This window comes from Myxocyprinus asiaticus, chromosome 23, assembly GCF_019703515.2.
Source record: "Myxocyprinus asiaticus isolate MX2 ecotype Aquarium Trade chromosome 23, UBuf_Myxa_2, whole genome shotgun sequence".
Taxonomy (NCBI): Eukaryota; Metazoa; Chordata; class Actinopteri; order Cypriniformes; family Catostomidae; genus Myxocyprinus; species Myxocyprinus asiaticus.
This window is the reverse complement of record NC_059366.1, coordinates 45,155,001-45,170,000: the sequence shown is the minus strand read 5'-3', so window position 1 is coordinate 45,170,000 and position 15,000 is coordinate 45,155,001. Positions and strand designations below refer to the sequence as shown.

Here is a 15,000-nt window from a genome sequence, read left to right as displayed (position 1 = left end):
ATAGATAGATAGATAGATAGATAGATAGATAGATAGATAGATAGATAGATAGATAGATAGATAGATAGATAGATAGAAAGCAAATTTCACTTAAGGTGTGCCTTTATCCACGTTGTTCCCTACCCTTAAAAATATTTACCATTATCCAGGATAGTTTCTTAGATAACATTTACAGTATTTGCAGTAACTTTCACCTTTTTTACTTTATATTGAAACTATACATTTAGCAATGAAACACGCTGAAACCAGAATTCAACTTGTTAAAGGCTACCCAAAGACATGATCGGGTCGTTCAAAAAAAAAAAAAAAAAAAAAGCTTGCATACTAAAAAAACGTTTTCGAAAAATAAATGTTATATTACATTCCAAAAAGGGCCGAAATGAGTGCGGTGCTCATTTTGTCATTCAATCTTTACAAATAAGTGACGTCATGTGACTGCGTAACTCAAGTTCACTGTAGTGACGTCTCGAAATCTATAGTTCCGTATGTGCCACGGTTCAAATAAGAAAGCGAAGGAAACGAAACAGATACTGAAAGGTGAAGAAGACGATAGAAATACTCGCGAACAAGCTCTTGAAACTTTGGTCTCTCGACAGACCAGAGACGGCGCAGCGGATCTAGTTTAGTCTAGTTTACATGCTTGAACTGCATTTAAGTCATTTAAATCATAATGTCTGTTAGTGCCAAAAATGAAATGGAGAGAATATGTGATTTCTTGAGGCAAAACGGTGAAAGCAACGCTTTGAAAATCGCTAAAGAACTCAAACTGGACAAATCCACGGTAAACAAACATTTATACAGCTTGCTGGAGTCGAAACAGTTGAACAGATCTGCCAGAAATCCTCCTGTCTGGTCTTTAAAAGAGGAGACGATTACTGAGATTAAACCAGCACTGAAATCTGAAGCTTCATGTGAAGATAAAACTGTGATTGAGCTGTTGAGATCTAGAGGAACAGACGGGTTGGCAGCTTCTCAGATCGCAAAAGAACTGAAACTACCACGAAAAACTGTAAACAAACAGCTGTACAGTAGGCTCGAGAAGGGTGAAGTACACAAATCTGAGGACAATCTGTGGACTTGGTGTAATGAGAATAGAAATGGGAATCTGCAGAAAGAGATGTATGTTTTTTATTTATTTTTTATTATTAAACCCAAATGAGTGAGTCCAGCTTAAGCTGGTAGCTGTTTTGGGACATGGTTGCTGGTTCAAGCTGGTCTTTAGCTGGTCCAAGCTTGGAGACTAGCTTAGACCAGCTACCAGCTTGTCATACCTGCTCAAGGTGGTCAAGCTGGTTTTTGGAAAATGGTAGCTGGTTGACCAGCTCATGACCACCTTGAGCAGGTATAACAAGCTGCTAGCTGGTCTAAGATGGTCTACTGGTCTACTGACCATCTAAAGACCAGCTTGAACCAAATACCATGTTCCAAAAACCAGCTTGAACACCTTGAGCTGGTATGACAAGCTGGTAGCTTGTCTAAGCAGGTCTCCCAACTTGGACCAGCTACTGACCATCTAAAGACCAGCTTGAACCAGTTACAATGTTCCAAAAACCAGCTTGAACACCTTGAGCTGGTATGACAAGCTGGTAGCTTGTCTAAGCTGGTCTCCCAGCTTGAAACAGCTACCATGTTCCAAAAACCAGCTTGACCACCTTGAGCAGGTATGACAAGCTGGTAGCTGGTCTAAGCTGGTCTCCCAGCTTGGACCAGCTACTGACTATCTAAAGACCAGATTGGACCAGCTTGAACCAGCTACCATGTTCCAAAACACAACTACCAGCTTAAGCTGGATTTTTCAGCAGGGATAATATGTCATTGACTTTAAAGTGGCAATGTTTTGGGTAATGAATTGGAAATCGGGTTTACTTGATTGTTTTGTGTTCTTGTTTCCCAGTAAACACGGGTTCCCCTCGTGTGCACAAGATTTTAGACCGGCCTCATATTCAGGGTAAGCATACTGTTTTATAAAATTTTGTCTTCAGGCTTAACTTTCCTATACTATTTTAGCTGACAATCACTTTCAAATGTAACTTTTTTTGAAAAAGTTAAATTAAGATTTATATCTATTTGCAAGAGAAGTGCATAAACCCTTAAATCATGGATGTTTCACCAAACATTATTAACATACAGTGCCATGAAAAGTATTTGCCCATCCTGATTTCTTCTGTTTTTGTGTATTTATCATACTAAATTGTTTCAAAAATTCAAACAAAATCTAACATAAAACAAGTTCTTTAGTGACCCGGCACGTATATCTATCACAAATGGATCTACAAAATGCCCAGATAGTTTCAAATTTTCAAAGCATTTTCATACAATTAGAAAATAATAGAAAAAAATATATTCTGATATATTTTTATGTTTTATTTTTTGTATATCAAAGAGATGATGCAACTAATCTAGAACAGGATTTATTACTTCCACACTGAAATTTCATGAGACACAACTGACTGTCAAACACATATTGAGCTACACATGACACATAAGATACACATATGTATTTTCTCAGGCACTTTTTGAGTCAAAAGAAACCCACAACTTACATTATTTTAGTAATACACCCCAATGACAATAGCCAAATCATCCTGTTCATGTGTTAAACTTGCTATAGTTTAATCATCCTGTTCATGTGTTAAACTTGCCATAGTTTAATCATCCTGTTCATGTGTTAAACTTGCTATAGTTTACTTAACTTACATAATTTCAGTAATACACCCCAATTACAATAGCCAAATCATCCTGTTCATGTGTTAAACTTGCTATAGTTTACTTAACTTACATAATTTCAGTAATACACCCCAATTACAATAGCCAAATCATCCTGTTCATGTGTTAAACTTGCTATAGTTTAATCATCCTGTTCATGTGTTAAACTTGCTATAGTTTAATCATCCTGTTCATGTTAAACTTGCTGTAGTTTACTTAACTTACATAATTTCAGTAATACACCCAAATGACAATAGCCAAATCATCCTGTTCATGTGTTAAACTTGCTATAGTTTAATCATCCTGTTCATGTGTTAAACTTGCTATAGTTTACCTAACTTACATAATTTCAGTAATACACCCAAATGACAATAGCCAAATCATCCTGTTCATGTGTTAAACTTGTTATAGTTTAATCATCCTGTTCATGTGTTAAACTTGCTATAGTTTAATCATCCTGTTCATGTGTTAAACTTGCTATAGTTTACTTAACTTACATAATTTCAGTAATACACCCCAATGACAATAGCCAAATCATACTGTTCATTTGTTAAACTTGCTATAGTTTAATCATCCTGTTCATGTGTTAAACTTGTTATAGTTTAATCATCCTGTTCATGTGTTAAACTTGCTATAGTTTAATCATCCTGTTCATGTGTTAAACTTGCTATAGTTTAATCATCCTGTTCATGTGTTAAACTTGCTATAGCTTAATCATCCTGTTCATGTGTTAAACTTGCTATAGTTTTATCATCCTGTTCATGTGTTAAACTTGCTATAGTTTAATCATCCTGTTCATGTGTTAAACTTGCTATAGTTTACTTAACTTACATAATTTCAGTAATACACCCAAATGACAATAGCCAAATCATACTGTTCATGTGTTAAACTTGCTATAGTTAACTTACATAATTTCAGTAATACACCCAAATGACAATAGCCAAATCATACTGTTCATTTGTTAAACTTGCTATAGTTTACTTCCACATTGCTTCTTCGTCAAATAGCAATGTCAAATGTAAATCAAGTCCATCACTGAAACATCAGCGCCACCTTGAGTAAGAAATACAAATAGCCTGTATAATATATACAGTATGTGTACATGCATATTGAATACTGATAATTCACCATTATCATCATTTGTATTTGTCTTATAATAAACTAAGAAATATATCTCATGTGATAGTAAACTTATATAGATATGAAATAATCACAAAAATATGATTTATGGTAGCACACTATTACACTATTCAGAAGAGTAAGATTGAGGCATACTAAAGACATGTGAGCATAACCCCAAAAGATGGATAAGGGTATAGGGGGTGGGGTGAGGTCCCGGATCACTAAAAACCTGAGGTATACATTCAAGGGTTATAATGAATAGTTTACACCTTTATGACTATTGTCTGTTGAAGAATGTTCATGCTGATATTTGCCATACAATGAAAGTGAATGGAGACTAGTACTGGGAAAAAGGACAAAAAAGCAACATAAGTAGTCCATTCGTCTCATGCTCTATATTAGCTACAAGTCTACTAAAGCCATATGATAGCATTGTGAGGGACAGTCTGAAATTGTATGGAAAAGAGCAACTTGGACATTCTTATATACTGTATAGCAGCTTATATATATAGAAAGTCATGAAGTTTAGTAAATAATCCCTCACATGTTTTGAATATAGGAACGATACATAATGCATTTTTGTTGTATGTATATTGTTGTTTGACATATTTATGTATCTGTAGGTTATCTCAAAATTTTGACGAGATCACAAAGCTTGATCAAGGAGGCTATGGCCATGTTTACAGAGTGAAGCATAAATATGATGGCAACATCTATGCTGTGAAGATAGTCAACTTAACTGGGTAAGTTTATAGGTAGCTGACATGAAATTTCAAGCAGTTTAAGCAGCGTCCTGCTGTATCACATTCTATAATTCATGCAAACAATTTTTACAATTCTTCTATAATTTTGAAACATGTAGATGTGTCACCTACATGACTACACGATTTGCTTATAACAGAAGGACTAACTGAACTGCAAAAAAGGCAATTTTGAAAAATAAAGTTTGGGGAAGAACAAAAGCTAATTTTTACTTAATTTTTCTACTTCAAACAGGAAAGCTGATTCTGAGGTGAAGGTATTGGCTCGACTAGATCATCCAAACATTGTACGTTATCATACATGCTGGACAAGTTCTGACAACTGGACATCAAACAAGGACATGTCTAAGTAAGCAAGCTTCCAACGATTCTGATAGAACCATTCAGTAATTCTCAATAGTGACGTTTGTGTGTCTTATTTTCAGGGCATCATCTTCCTCAGTTGAAGTGACCTTTGAGAGATCCAGTAGTGGACAGAGTGATGTCACATCAGATATGGAGAGTCTGGATCTGACAGTGGAGTGTGTTCAGTAGTCTTCTTCTGTGACCGTTGTTCAGTCTGCTCCTATATAATGTGTCTTTTAAAAGAGGTTTAAGAGAATCATTTATCATGTTTTGCCATTCAGTTTGTGTTATACCATGGTCTATCAGAATACTCTATTCTGATTGGCTGAAATGCATGCATTAAAATCGTTTAATGAACAGGTAGTTCCAGTCTGCGCCTACTCTGCTCTCCTCCGTAATGAGACATTGCGAAAGTTTTATGCCTCTGTTCAAATGACCTCTGGACACGAATATAGTGTAGCTAGTCTGAGACCCAGAGCCAGGATTAACCATCACATCAAAAAACACAACAGAATAAGTCATGCAATGCCATCTTTAAATCAGCTGTGTAGTGTTACAGGAAAAAAACGGAGAAGACATCAGTGTGCATCAGCCGTATTACTGAGTCCGACTTGGAGTTAATTAGAAATGCGTCTGCACTTTCCGCTAACACACACATAAGGCTTGTAAGGAAAGTAAAGGCTTGTTACAAAAATCATAAGGATCCCACCGCGTTGGATAAGGAAAATCGCTCGAGAGGTCGCCACTCGATCACACAGCACTTACTGAAGTGCTGAATGCAGACCAGTGCAGCCTTTCGCTGTTTAGTAATTACGCAAGGCCATATTGCGACTTCAGTCTTGATTTAATCAATAGTGCAGATTTAATGTATACCATAACGATGTCTCAGACGTCAAAGTCAGGTGGTTTCAATGCGTTTCCGTCATGATGTAAGTACCTCTTTTACAACTGTCATGTCCGTAACGCCGTATTTACTCATTAATATGAACACGATAAAGAATAAAAAGTTTAATATTGCACGTTCTTAGGAGTGCCAACCCTTCTTCATTGTGTAGTTATTATATTTTTTACAGAGTGTGTAGTCTCCAAAAAAATCATTGTTCATTTTTCCAGTTAATCGCACAGCTTTTTATTAATTAATTCAAAATAAATGTAACATTATTGCTCTACTTTATCTCTTTATGTCTGATTTAGAATGGGTAGAACTTTACACAGCTGAACTAATGACCTGTAGATAAAGTTAACTGTTATTTTCATTCTTCCAGTCAAAATTTGAGCTGCACAAATCAATGTTAGCTTTAACTTTTGAATGCAAGTCACCATGGTATAACTGGGATAAGCCATGGATTATCCCGTACTCGGACGCTGTGATGGACCTTTGAGGGTAAACCATTCTGCCCAACAAAGGCAAAACACAGCAACTACACTGAAACTGAGAAACATAGCTTTAAAGTTACTTGGTTTAATGTGATTTTTATGTGGTTACTACAATTTTCATTCTCTGTTTTCTCTGACTCTGAGCATAGCTGAGCTACAATATCTCAGTTTTAAAAATGTGTAGTTACTGCATTTAGTTGTTGCACAGCACTGTTAATGGATATGTTTTACTGTTCTCAGATCAACATTCACTACTGAATCATCAAGAAGCCACAGTACACACAGTTCGGACCCTTTAAATCAGTAAGTATTAATCTTTGGCATGTACAGTTTGTGCTACAGTCTTTGAATGATACCTCAAATCATGTGGCTTGTTGAGGAGAGGTGTGCTATTTGCTTTTCTAAGCGGCCTGACTTGTGATTTTCACCTGGCGGATGATCAAATCTGATAGACCTACATAAAAGGAGAGACCTGAGGCCCGTTAATTTCTAAGGGTCAGAGAGAGGGTAGAAAATGGTCTTGAAAAACTAAATTATGATTACATATTAAGCAAACTTCAGGGAAAAATAAAATGATATTGTAACGGGTAAGGATGGGCAAGGAGGTGGCGGGAACCGACTGAGCAGACAACAAAACTTTTAATGACATCAAAAGCCGTTTTTCTGCCGGTAGGACTTCCCCACTTCTCTGGAGCCCTGGGAGAGACGAGGGGAGGGAGAGGGGGAGAGAAGGAGAGAGAGAGGAGAGAAAAGACTCACCCGTAGGTCCCCGGACATGCCGTCACCTGGTCCTCAACCACTCCTCCGCCCTCTGGCGGACGGCAGCGAGTCCTCCGACCCCTGGAGGACAGAACGGCTCCTCCCCTTACTGGTGGATGGCAGCGGTTCTTCCGACTCCCGGTGGCCGGCAGCGACTCCTCCGTCCCCTGGTGGACGGCAGCGGTGAAGACTCCACGACAGCACATCCCTCCTCCTTCCCGGGTTTCTGCACCAGTGTAACAGGTTCAGGATGGGCAAGGAGGAGGCGGGAACCGGCTGAGCATTCAACTAAACTTTTAATGACAGAAATTAACTTACACACACACACACACACACACAGCAGCCGGGTGTGTCTCTCTCTCTCTCGAACTGGCACCTCCGGCTCGTCTTTATCCCCCTCCCGGCTGATTAGAACAATTCAGGGCCGGCCGTGTGTCCTCACGGCCCGGCCACACTCTCCTCCTTGCCACAGATATGTATGATATGAAAATACCTGTTCTGTCTCTGTTTAAACAGCAGAATGTATTTGTATATTCAAATGGAGTTCTGTGAGGGAGGTAAGCTGACTGAATGGATAAAGACGAGGAATCTTACGGAAAAACAGAGAACGCTGGAAATATTTTCTGAAATTGTTAGTGGAGTGGAATACATCCATTTGAACAATCTTATCCACAGAGACTTGAAGGTATTTTATTTTGGCTGCTGGGAAACCATTATGGGTTTTTTTTATTGAGCATTTTAATTGAAAGTTTCCCCATGTGTACTTTCATTTTAGCCTGATAATATATTGTTTGGCGCTGATGGCAAAGTGAAGATTGGAGACTTTGGGCTTGTAGCTGCTCTGATGAATCACAATGGTGAGGATATAGAGAGATCAAAAAGAAAAGGAACACCACAGTATATGAGTCCAGAACAGGTAATAATTTAATTCTCTGTAAGTATATTGTGACTGTTTTCATACAGGTTTCGCAAACACTCTCCCATCTGCCATAGGTCAAACAAAACAGACAGATCCTGCCCCAAACTCATGCCATTGCTTGAGCCAATGTTACTATGTCCGGCTGGTCAAGATGCTTAAACAAACATATCAATGTAATGAGAGCGCCACAGCGTCACAGTGGCCACGTTTACATGCAACCAAATAATCCGTTTAGAATCCGACTGATAGCTCAATCGGATTGAAAAGCCTTCATGTAGGCACAAAAATTATCAGATTGAGCTGGATCCGAATGCAATTTCCATCCGATTGAAGGGGGTGGTGTAGACCTAGTTTAAAAGAAAAGTATTAGCCATGTAAACATTTGAATCCGACTACTTTCTCAATCATATTCTAAAATACCTTGCGCTCATGCGCAGAGATGCAGTGCATATGTACGTTTATACATGATACTCTTTGCGGGAACCTCATTTACACAAAGCAATGACAAAAGGCATTATTAAGGGTATGCAGGCTCGCAATGAATATTCTGCAGGGCACATACTGTATGTTCTTTCATGACATCACAAAGCAAAAAAAGAACGTTGTGTCATTCTTAATAGGGACTTTAAGCAGCAGGTGCAGTTACTGTGTTCTGTCTTCCATTGCGTGTAAGCGACTTCAACTTCCTGATGTCGAAACCATAATTTCTAAAGCATTTCTTTTTTGCCATAGTGACAGTCGATCGTACGTGACAAATTAGGTAAGTAAATGTTAGAATATGTTTTACGGTTATAGGCTTTGAATAAAAAAACCTAAAAAATATCGATAGCCTATTAATAATAATATCTAGGTTTTAGACATAGGCTGTTTATATCGTACAAGAGTAAAACTCTTCTGCCAACAGTTATTTAACACTGCAAGCATCCCTTCTCTTGATGTTTTAAATAGCCTACCTTTTTTATGAAGGTAAATCAGTAGCAAAACTCGAGAACTTGCATATTTGGATTTGAGATCTAATTGTACTCGTAAGTTGAAACTTACACTTACAGCACCGACGTGAAAACGTAAAATAAAAATTTGAAGTTGAATGTTGCAATCTGCACTCGCAGACAATAATCTAAAGCGAGAGACCTGTAGCAAAACTCACTTGTGCACTTGTAAAATCCTGATGCGAGAGGGCAAGACCAGTGTTCGGTGGGGGAGGGGAGGGGTCAATGAAGTCGTTTTATTGGTTGATACCTAGCCAATGAATGCCACCGGTGTGGATCGTGTTAACTGGGGATGTGAATAATTTCACTTGCCTTTTCAGCAGATTCGTTCAAAGTGAATTGCCAAGGAGCAAATAAAAGATGTTTTGCACATTATAAAAAAATGCTGGTATCATCATTAACCCACTTTGTTTCACTGATGTCTGTTCTAATGAATTCGACACAGTTTAAAAGCAATTTTAATGGTTTCACAGGGTAACATGGTTATAGTTGTGCTCAAAGGTTTGCATACCCTGGCAGAAATTGTGAAATTTTGGCATTGATTTTGAAAATATGACTGATCGTGCAAAAAAAGTTTAAGGATAATGGTCATATGAAGCCATTTATTATCACATAGTTGTTTGACACCTTTTTAAATCATAAAGATAACAGAAATCACCCAAATGGCGCTGATCAAAAGTTTACATACCCTTGAATGTTTGGCTCTGGAAAAAGACAGTGTGGTTATTTCAAGGAGCACAATACGACGATACTTGAACAAAAATGAGCTGCAGAAAGAAGCCTTTACTGCACCAATGCCACAAAAAAGCCCGGTTACAATATGCCCGACAACACCTTGACACGCCTCACAGATTCTGGCACAATGTAATTTGGAGTGACGAGTCCAAAATAGAGCTTTATGGTCACAACCATAAGCGCTACGTCTGGAGAGGGGTCAACAAGGCCTATAGTGAAAAGAATTCCATCCCCACTGTGAAGCATGGTGGTGGCTCACTGATGTTTTGGGGGTGTGTGAGCTCTAAAGGCACAGGGAATCTTGTGAAAATTGATGGCAAGATGAATGCAACATGTTATCAGAAAATACTGGCAGACAATTTGCATTCTTCTGCATGAAAGCTGCGCATGGGACGCTCTTGGACTTTCCAGCACGACAATGACCCTAAGCACAAGGCCAAGTTGACCCTCCAGTGGTTACAGCAGAAAAAGGTGAAGGTTCTGGAGTGGCCATCACAGTCTCCTGACCTTAATATCATCGAGCCACTCTGGGGAGATCTCAAACGTGCTGTTCATGCAAGACGACCAAAGACTTTGCATGACCTGGAGGCATTTTGCCAAGATGAATGGGCAGCTATACCACCTGCAAGAATTTGGGGCCTCATAGACAACTATTACAAAAGACTGCACACTGTCATTGATGCTAAAGGGGGCAATACACAGTATTAAGAACTAAGGGTATGCAGACTTTTGAACAGGGGTCATTTCATTTTTTTCTTTGTTGCCATGTTTTGTTTTATGATTGTGCCATTCTGTTATAACCTACAGTAGAATATGAATCCCATAAGAAATAAAAGAAATGTGTTTTGCCTGCTCACTCATGTTTTCTTTAAAAATGGTACATATATTACCAATTCTCCAAGGGTATGAAAACTTTTGAGCACAAATGTACCTGTATGTTAAAATGGGACATTGGTCTGAATGGGAACTGGCGATTACACTTGTCAGAGCAGTAAATCGCAAGTGGAATTATTTTATTTGCAACATTAAAGAGACCCTATTATGCTTTTTGGGATTTTACCTTTCCTTTAGTGTGTAATATAGCTCTTTGTGCATGTAAACGGTCTGCAAAGTTACAAAGCACAAAGTCCATGCAGAAGGGACTTATTCAATCCCACAGACAACACTGCTCAAGAACTACAAGGAACGGCTGGATTGTAGTCCAGCCATTTCTTCCGTAAAGTATCTACGTCACTATGTAACACATTTGCATAATGCCCGCCTAAGGGCTACTTTCGCCCAACCTCAAATAAACGTAGTTATAACAGAGTCCAGGATGATTTGGGTTAGTGTTGCCCCCATGTCGAAAAGATGCCGTTTTCTTCACTGCGAAAGCAAAACCTCTTTGTTTGGACTTCCAAAGGCAGGCGAATCGAATAACAACCACAACCAATGCCGGATTGTCAAGTCGGTTACTCCTGAAAAGTGGTGCAGTTCCCACTTTGTTGGGACAATCTGGCACTTCAGGATCACAACTAGTATGCTTGATTATTTGTGGATTTATCTGCTACCGAGAGTTCACATGCGGAGTTTTGTATTGTAGCTATGGTGTACACCCAGTGCACAGCTGTAGGCCTCTGCTAACCTGCTAGCTAATGTTATTGTGTTGAAATAGTTTTGCTAATCAGCTGCAGGCCCACTTTTACCTACAATTGTGTAGAATTATGCAGATTGTTTGTCGTTCTTACTATCATGAATAGTGATAAAGTGTTGAGATGGATTTATTTTTACAAACGGTCATTTTACGTCGGCAATCCACAGTAGTGCTCGGCTAACTTGCTATGTAATGTTATTGTTTTGGTAAGGGTCTACTATTCAGCTGTGGGCCGGCTTTTACCTAAAACTGTGTAACAAAATGGTTGATGATAAGAGTCTTATGTAATTACAAGCTGTAATGTTATGGCCGCTATCCACGGTAGGCCACGGCTAACTTGTTCACTAACCGGGAGTAAGCCTCTGTTCTCTGTTCATATCTCGGGAGAAAAAAGTTCGGCTGCACCCATTCTAGCAAAAGATGACTAACTTGGATGCTCTACGTGTCTTTTACTTGAAGCTTTGTTAGGTTCACAATAATCAACAGTGTAGTTGTAAGAAAGCTACTAAATTAAAACATACCACTGTGAAACGTCCAGCTCAAGTCGTGCTTGCGAAGGTGGTTTTGGTCGATCAGCTTGTTCTTCCAAATTTTCATTATCGGACTCGTGCTAGAGCTGGTACGGCAAAAACCGACGCCACTGTTGCCATAGTTACAATAATGTTTACAGCTGCTCAGGAAGACTCGGGAGCTGAAACTCTGTTATGGTAAGGGGCGTTATATTTCCGACACACGCTCTACGCGGTTGACCAATCACAACAGACTAGGCCAGCTGACCAATCAGAGCAGACTGGGCTTTTTGGAAAGGGGGGCTTTAAAGAGACAGGAGCTAAATCAGAGCGTTTCAGCCAGAGTATGAAAAGCGGGGGAAAGAAATGTACAGCATGAGAAAAATAATGTGTTTTTTGCACATTAAAGCATGTAAACCTATTCTAGTAGACCCCCAAAATAAAATTATGAACCTGTAAATTAATAATACGGGCTCTTTAAACCATCATAGGCTGAAGTGTCTCAGTAATTGGCCTATAAAATGATTGTTCTCTTTTCAGTGGTTCCGTTGGTCTAGTGGTAGCGTGTCTGCTAACCATGTACAGGTGCATCTCAATAAATTAGAATGTCGTGGAAAAGTTCATTTATTTCAGTAATTCAACTCAAATTGTGAAACTCGTGTATTAAATAAATTCAATGCACACAGACTGAAGTAGTTTAAGTCTTTTGTTCTTTTAATTGTGATGATTTTGGCTCACATTTAACAAAAACCCACCAATTCACTATCTCAAAAAATTAGAATATGGTGACATGCCAATCAGCTAATCAACTCAAAACACCTGCAAAGATTTCCTGAGCCTTCAAAATGGTCTCTCAGTTTGGTTCACTAGGCTACACAATCATGGGGAAGACTGCTGATCTGACAGTTGTCCAGAAGACAATCATTGACACCCTTCACAAGGAGGGTAAGCCACAAACATTCATTGCCAAAGAAGCTGGCTGTTCACGGAGTGCTGTATCCAAGCATGTTAACAGAAAGATGCACAACCAACCGAGAGAACCGCAGCCTTATGATTGTCAAGCAAAATCGATTCAAGAATTTGGGCGAACTTCACAAGGAATGGACTGAGGCTGGGGTCAAGGCATCAAGAGCCACCACACACAGTCATGTCAAGGAATTTGGCTACAGTTGTCGTATTCCTCTTGTCAAGCCACTCCTGAACCACAGACAACGTCAGAGGCGTCTTACCTGGGCTAAGGAGAAGAAGAACTGGACTGTTGCCCAGTGGTCCAAAGTCCTCTTTTCAGATGAGAGCAAGTTTTGTATTTCATTTGGAAACCAAGGTCCTAGAGTCTGGAGGAAGGGTGGAGAAGTTCATAGCCCAAGTTGCTTGAAGTCCAGTGTTAAGTTTCCACAGTCTGTGATGATTTGGGGTGCAATGTCATCTGCTGGTGTTGGTCCATTGTGTTTTTTGAAAACCAAAGTCACTGCACCCGTTTACCAAGAAATTTTGGAGCACTTCAGGCTTCCTTCTGCTGACCAGCTTTTTAAAGATGCTGATTTCATTTTCCAGCAGGATTTGGCACCTGCCCACACTGCCAAAAGCACCAAAAGTTGGTTAAATGACCATGGTGTTGGTGTGCTTGACTGGCCTGTAAACACACCAGACCTGAACCCCATAGAGAATCTATGGGGTATTGTCAAGAGGAAAATGAGAAACAAGAGACCAAAAAATGCAGATGAGCTGAAGGCCACTGTCAAAGAAACCTGGGCTTCCATACCACCTCAGCAGTGCCACAAACTGATCACCTCCATGCCACGCCGAATTGAGGCAGTAATTAAAGCAAAAGGAGCCCCTACCAAGTATTGAGTACATATACAGTAAATGAACATACTTTCCAGAAGGCCAACAATTCACTAAAAATGTTTTTTTTATTGGTCTTATGATGTATTCTAATTTTTTGAGATAGTGAATTGGTGGGTTTTTGTTAAATGTGAGCCAAAATCATCACAATTAAAAGAACAAAAGACTTAAACTACTTAAGTCTGTGTGCATTGAATTTATTTAATACACGAGTTTCACAATTTGAGTTGAATTACTGAAATAAATGAACTTTTCCATGACATTCTAATTTATTGAGATGCACCTGTATATCGACCTGGGTTAAATTCCCTGTGAACATCCGTACTTTTATTTACATTGTTATAACAGCATACAGTGCATGACAGTGTCATATGTTTATAACTACCCATGACACTGCCAAAAGATGATAATTCTGAACGTAATAATTCTGTTTGTTTGGCACAATCTTACGATTTTCAAACTTAAAAAAAGCCTCTTAACTATGTATGGAAAACTTAATTCAGATTTGTATTTTTTTTTTTCACAGTAATTGAAGCATGTGTGTTTTATCTGTTAAAAATACATCAAAATCTGCAGCAAAGCTAAGATTCCAGGGAATGAGGAAGTGGGAGATGGCGATTCCAACACAGGATAGTCTCTGTTATTCAATGCAAACACGTTGGCTTCAATGCGCAACAGAACAGCTCACACTCAAATAACTTTTTAATACAAATAATAATAACGGCAGTGGCCAACACACGTGAAGCTTGTCAGCTGGGCTCTCTCTCTCTGCTGCTGCTGTCGTCTCCTCTCCTTAAAAACCCCCGTCATTACTCACACAAGACAGGTGTTAAGTACAGGTGGACATCATTCACCACTCAAATGAATGAAAGTACAAAAGTTAATGTGTAATACAAGTTTGAGTCTGTACTTGTATTTATGTGAATGTCATTTTACACATTTGTGACTACTTGTCTGCAATTGTGAATTCAGAACACAAGCTTTGAATTATTGTCTGTGAGTGCAGATTGCAACATTCAACTTTAGCTTTTTATTTAACATTTTCACATCAGTGCTGTAAGGGTAAGTTTCAACTTAAGAGTACAAATATTTATGGTACAAGTTCTCAAATCCATATATGCAAGCTCTCGAGTTTTGCTACTGATTTACCTTCATACCTTTTCTTTCTTGAACGATTAAATGCTCCGTTCCACCGTGATTATTGCTTAGTGATTTTTGCGTAGCGACCCGTCCGCAGCTGTTGCTTAAAGTCCCAATTATTTGTTTCCATTCCACATCTGTAAACTCCTTTAAGGACATC

General features: G+C 38.8%; 1 protein-coding gene across 3 annotated transcripts in view; it reads left to right on the top strand.

Moving 5' to 3' along the window:
* Positions 1 to 484: 484 nt before the first annotated feature.
* Positions 485 to 15,000, top strand: part of pkz (protein kinase containing Z-DNA binding domains) — a 15,812-nt gene continuing 1,296 nt past the window's right edge. For 2 of the 3 annotated variants that reach the window (XM_051652371.1, XM_051652373.1), the window contains exons 1-8: positions 485 to 1,119; positions 1,895 to 1,948; positions 4,452 to 4,571; positions 4,825 to 4,938; positions 5,015 to 5,110; positions 6,552 to 6,614; positions 7,587 to 7,755; positions 7,846 to 7,986. In XM_051652371.1, the coding sequence (XP_051508331.1) occupies positions 671 to 1,119; positions 1,895 to 1,948; positions 4,452 to 4,571; positions 4,825 to 4,938; positions 5,015 to 5,110; positions 6,552 to 6,614; positions 7,587 to 7,755; positions 7,846 to 7,986 (1,206 nt within the window). In that variant the 5' untranslated portion in view covers positions 485 to 670. The remainder of the gene's footprint in view (positions 1,120 to 1,894; positions 1,949 to 4,451; positions 4,572 to 4,824; positions 4,939 to 5,014; positions 5,111 to 6,551; positions 6,615 to 7,586; positions 7,756 to 7,845; positions 7,987 to 15,000) is intronic. The other variant, XM_051652372.1, reaches the window with a different exon arrangement.